The sequence below is a fragment of the Phyllobates terribilis genome, unplaced genomic scaffold (assembly GCF_046119375.1).
Source record: "Phyllobates terribilis strain yellow unplaced genomic scaffold, ASM4611937v1 Scaffold_5__5_contigs__length_657084704, whole genome shotgun sequence".
Classification (NCBI taxonomy): domain Eukaryota; kingdom Metazoa; phylum Chordata; class Amphibia; order Anura; family Dendrobatidae; genus Phyllobates; species Phyllobates terribilis.
In genome coordinates this window covers 118536793-118542792 of record NW_027362765.1, presented here as the reverse complement: position 1 = coordinate 118542792, position 6000 = coordinate 118536793, and the positions used below count along the sequence as shown (strand labels likewise).

Sequence of the window (6000 nt, the reverse complement as noted above, 5' to 3'; positions counted from 1 at the left end):
CTCTATCACCTTACCAGTGACATTGTCACAATATACATAGACATTGAACATGCTATCTTTATCCATGAGGTATTTGTATGTTTGGTATCTGCGTACTTGTACTGACCTGGAGAATCATATTTCCAGGTCAGTTTTACCATATAGTGAAGATGGTAAATAAAAAAAACAAAAAAAACAATTGTGGAATTGTACTTTTTTTGCAATTTGATCGTACTTGGAATTTCTTTCCTGTTTTCCAGGACACTATATGGTAAAATCAATTGTGTCATTCAAAAAAACAAGCCCTCATACGGCTATATTGATGGAAAAATAAAGAAGTTATGGCTCTTGGAAGAAGGGGACTGAAGGGGTTAATTTTTTTCCTGAAATTTATTTTTTTGTTCATTTTGCCTCCCAAAGAGTGTTATAAAAAGTAATCAAAAAGTCATGTGTACCAAAAAATGGTACCAATAAAACGCTACAGTTTGCCTTGCAAAAAAAAGCCCTCATATAGCTCCGCTGGTAGAAAATTGCACAATTTATGACACTCAGAATATGGTGACACACAAACAAATTATATTTTTTTGTGTGTATTTATTATACAAAATAATAAAATATAAATACAACTATAGAAATTTGGTATCCACATATCCGTACTGACCCAAAGAATGAAGTCAACACTTTTTTTGCAGCAGCAGCAGGACAAACAGCGTAAAATTCAAAAATGAAAAAAAACAGTACCAGGACGGTTTTCTTGTCTATACTCATTCCTGTAAAGAGTTAATAAAAGTTGAATAATTTTTATCTACCCCAAAATGATGCCACTGTCAAATATACCATAACTGATCGAGAAAAAAAAGCGTCCTAATATGATTGTTGCCAAAGAAGTAAAAAGAGTTATGGGTCCTGAAACGTAACAATCTAAAAGTGAAAAAAAGGTCTACCTTAAAGGCCAAAACTGACTGTAACGCTAAGGGGTTAATATAAAACGTTAAGGGATGCTCTTATTTTTATCTGCTGAGCTGCTACCCGTGCATACCCCACTCCGGGCCATTTGGCATCATATCCTGAATATAGAGACAAAGTCCTTTTATATCATGCTACAGGAAGGTATGGTCACACGACCATATTTTTGGTATGAGTGTTGTCAGTAAAAAAAACTGACAGCACTCGGACCAATGTTATTCAGTAGGTCTGATAAGATGGCCATTTTTTTTCACAGACTAAATATCCGCTGGAAATAATCGCAGCAGGCACTAGTCTTCTCTGTATTTTGGATGAGACTCACCCATTCAAATCTATGGGTGCACAAAAAGCAAAAAAGTTGAATCCCATAAGGATTACCTGTATAGTTCCAGATTTTTGCAGATACATTACAATTCTTTAACATAGTAAACTGTTTTTAGTCTTGTAAATTTTAATAACCGCTGATGTATAAAAATGGATGCCATGAGGATGACAATAAAGATGAAAAATCGTCAATTTTTTCTGGATGAAAATCAGACAATTTTTTTATATGACTGTGTGAATTTAGCTTTCGTCTAAGAAGTAACTATGAGAGACGGATGTAAGGGATTTAATTTCATAGATTATGTCCTGCACCAGGCACTAGATATACATGGGCTGGTTCAGGGGAATATCCAGGACCACATCTTCATCAGCCGGACACCTAGAGGAAAGAGATCTTAATCAATATACGCTTTATAAATCTCCATTAGAACGACACAATAAAGTCATCATGCAAGTTATCCTTTTTTCTACGCCACTTTTGGCATCAAAAGTTATAAAATTACTTACAAGTGGTAATTGCACAAAAATATTGTATGCTTTTCTTAAAACTGGGTGGGTGTTATCAAAAGCATTTATCACTGGATGAAAATTTCCTAATTAAACGTCCCTTAGTAAGTTTGGTGCACCTCAATCCAGCCAGCTTTGGGTTCAAGACTCGTGTATGATGTGCCACCCTGACAAAACTTGCCCTGTGTTTGCCCAACATGCTTCAGCCTTCTCTAACTTTATACTTTGAGTAATTACATTTCCGACAGCTCATGAAGAATTATTGCCCCGATTCATTAAGAGCGGCACTTTGTCCGCCAGCCTTGATGAAGAGTATACTGCAGTAATTCATTAAAAACGCTCATCTCTTAATAAATTTGGCGCATTCTTCAGCAGTTTTCTTTGGGGACTTTGTCACAAAACCTAAAGAGTTTCCTAATCCCAACAAAGTGAATGAGAATCCTGAAGTCTCATGCACACTTTGCCTATTTTTGACTTTTGGTGCAGATTTAAATCTGCAGCATATCAATTCTTTCAGAGTTTTTACTGCAGATTTCACTCATACTAATTGTCAAGGATAACACCCATGGGGAATCACCCAGATCCCACCACTGTTACCACTTTGTCACAAAAAACACTGGAAAGGTCACGCAGATCCCACCGCTGTCACCAGTTTGTCATGGAACACAACTCTGCTGTCTCCAATTGTTAGGACAATTATGCAATTGAGTGACAGACGAGGCCGCGGCTGCTTTCACTACTAGGCCTGTTATTGGGGAACTCACAGTGAGCGTATGGTATATACACCTCCGATTCCAACGCATGGAATATATATATCTATAGTATACCCCGGTACGGTCACTGCCAACTCCACGATTACAGAAAAATGAACCACTCCTAGCTGCCACCACTAATCATTTATACAGGCCGACTGGACACCCGTTAGGGTATGTGCACACATTGAGTATTTGATTGCACAAATTTCTGCAACGTCTCTGCAATTCTTGACAGGAAAACACAGCCCCAAAAGAGTTTCATTTTTGCAGCATTTTTTTGCCTGCATTTTTTAGTGAATTCAATAGGTGAAAAACGCAGGGAAACCACACAGAGAATTGGCATACTGCAGATTATTTTCTGCACCAAATCTGCAAGTCAAAAATACTCAACGTGTGCATGACACTTCAGGTTTCTCATTCACATTGCTGGCATCAGGTTTTGCCACAAATCTGCGCAGAAAAAAACGGCACAAAAACGCACCAAATCTGCAACGTGTGCACACAGCCTTACAGGTAGCGTATGGCTTCAAGGGAGTGGTTTACAGAGCAAGAGAAACAGACATATTCAATTTTATATATTTAACCCTTTCACCACCTTGGGTTTTTCCATTTTTGTGTTTTTTGCTCCTCTTCTTCCGTTAATATGGCCATGTGAGTGCTTGTTTTTTGAGGGACAAGTTGTACTTTTGAATGATACAATTGGTTTTACCATATTGTGTACTGGAAAATGGAGAAAAAAATTATAAAGTGTGGTGAAATACTTTTTTTTTACCATGTTCACTAAATGCTAAAACTGGCCAGCCTTTATGATTCTCCAGGTCATTACTAGTTCGTAGATACCAAACATGTATAGTTTTTTTTCTTTAAGTGGTGAAAAAAAAATACAAAGTTTGTAAAAAAAACAAAAGTCAAAATTTTCCGAGACCCATAGCGTCTCCAATTTTCAGGATCTGAGGCTGGGTGAAGGCTTATTTTTTGCGCGCCGAGCTGAAGTTTTTATTGATATCATTTTGGGGTAGGTACGATCTTTTGATCGCCTGTTATTGCAATGTTGCGGCGACCAAAAAAACCCGTAATTCTGGTGTTTTGATTTATTTTCTCGTTACGCCGTTTACCGATCGGATTAATTCTTTTTATATATTGATAGATCGGGCGATTCTGAACTCGGCGATACCAAATATGTGTATATTTGTTTTTTGTTTTTTTATTATTGTTGTTTTATTTTGAATGGGGCAAAAAGGGGGGTGTTTTTATATATTTTTTTTTTTACTTTTCACAAGCTTCAATAGTCTCCATGGGAGACTAGAAGGTGCAATCTTGCGATCGCTTGTGCTGAAGCCCAGCTTTGTGTAGCAAAAGTGCTCACTGGGCCGCTGGGCGGCGCTCATAGCATCCCAGCAATGACAACCGCAGGGGACTCCTGCAGACCCCGGGTTGTCATCCCAACCCATCGACGACCCGGGGTCATGTGACACAGACGCTGATAGGCGGGACTAGTGACGCACTTCTATCGCGTGCATGTTAAATGCCGCTATCAGAGATTGACAGCGGCATTTAACATGTTAACAGCCGTGGGAGAATCGCAATTCCACCCGCGGCTGTTAGAGGTACATGACTGCTGATCAGATCAGTTGTCATATCCCCAGAAAGAGGGGGATGCGACCTTGGACGTACTCATATGTCCAAGGTTGTTAAGGGGTTAATCCAGAAAGGTAGGCAGTGTTTATAAAAAATATACAAAGACGGTAAAAAATGGGAACAAAACAATACGATATATACAATTACAGGAAATAAAAGGGATAACAAAAGAAAATTACTAAACCTGCTGTCACAGAAATGGCTCAGAGCTTAGTGGAGGGAGGTACTCCTTAGGAAAATGGACAGAACCCGCATCAAGCTGTACCTTCCAGGACTGACAAATGACCAAACCCAATTTCTGCTTATTATTAGATCAATGTTACGCCCACATACTTCTCCTTGATGAGATCATGTGGGTGCTGGTTGTGGGATGTGCTGGGTCTTTCAGAATTTTATGAGATCCCCAACTTACAAGATATCTTCGTCCCTGGAGGTCCCAGGTGGTAGATATTGTCGTCATGTTTCTCATCACGATTTTACCCTCATATGCAGATGAAACATGGCCTGGATAGCATCATCCATTGGACCTTTATTAAGTTGTAGGGGTTCTGCTGGCCTTACAGTGATGTGAGTGAATGTGTTATGTTCGTCCCTTTGCTGTGACGCCGAAGATATTTCTCCCAAAAATATCAGATCTATGTAAACCCCAATATTCATCACTGACCACTGGCTCCAAAAGGTCTAGGGAGCCATGCTTTGGTCAGAGGAAGATCTATGTTTTGGAAATGCACTTCCCCACCTCTGCGTAAATGAATCTCAGAATTGGTGTCTTTTTCCCAGCAAACCTCCCTGCTGTAATTACCTGGTCACTGCAGAAGGCCCTTACCTCAATGGAAGTGTCAGCTCTCTTTCTCACCTCCTCTGTTTTAATTAGTTTCTCTCTTCCATAGTTATAATTAGTGCCATATTTTCAATGTGAGGGTGATATGTCCCCTCTCTGGAGATGTCTTACATATTTTTAATTCTGCTCTATGACACTAAAGAATGGGGAAAAATCTGTAAAAAAACCGCATCAAAAACACAACTATTTTACGCAGTGTTTTTCTTGCCAAGAGATGCAGAGATGGTGCAGAAATTTCTGCACCAAATACTTAACGTGTGCACATAGGTGTAAATTATGATGAATTTCTCAACACTGACCCCTCCAGGCTAAGCTCTGCGATTTTGAGTTGAGTAGAGCAATAAATTTTGCGCCATTTCAAAACAATTTTAGACCAGAATTATGGAGAAAACTGATGAATTAATAAGCCACTATGTATTTTTTCCCTTTCTACATCCTAAGTGAGCTGCCCTCCATAATAACTAGAAATGCTCTCCCCGTCTCTTTTGTCTGCAATGTACAACACCCTTCACCTTGCTGCCCCGTATAGTCAACACTGAGACAAGACAGGAGAGATCAGAGAGCTGTCACATCCAGGAGCCGAGCTCTGACGAATTTGTGTCAGATCCTGCAGAACAGCTACTGAAGTAAAGGACAATGTGTCGAAAATTTGTAATAAAGACTTTCTGGCATATGGCTAAGGCTAGGGAAGGGAGGAGATGAGCTCTAGTCGATCTCTACTAAACTCTATAGACAACAAGGGTAGACAAACAGAGGGGATTGCTTAGCTTTAGACGACTCCAGACAAAAGCGCACATGGCCTCAAGCTCCAGAGAGGATGAAGTACTGCTCTTGCTAAAGCCCCACAAGTAGTAATGAATATTGCCGGCACCTACCTCTTAGACACACCAGGTATTTATACACTCAGGCCAGGGAGTTAATTAGCCAGAGGGAGATAGCCGCTGGGTCCTAGAGACAGCCAGCCTCTAAGAAGATGTCTGTAATGCCAAA

The 6000-nt window shown here is 39.7% G+C and overlaps 1 protein-coding gene across 2 annotated transcripts in view; it reads right to left on the bottom strand.

The window, feature by feature from the left end:
• Window positions 1–1182: 1182 nt before the first annotated feature.
• CUNH20orf96 (chromosome unknown C20orf96 homolog) overlaps window positions 1183–6000 on the bottom strand; it is a 31816-nt gene continuing 26998 nt past the window's right edge. The window contains exon 9 of one of the 2 annotated variants that reach the window (XM_073681026.1): window positions 1183–1648. In XM_073681026.1, the coding sequence (XP_073537127.1) occupies window positions 1588–1648 (61 nt within the window). In that variant the 3' untranslated portion in view covers window positions 1183–1587. Of the gene's footprint in view, window positions 1649–5021; window positions 5166–6000 lie in introns of those variants that run through there. The other variant, XM_073681028.1, reaches the window with a different exon arrangement.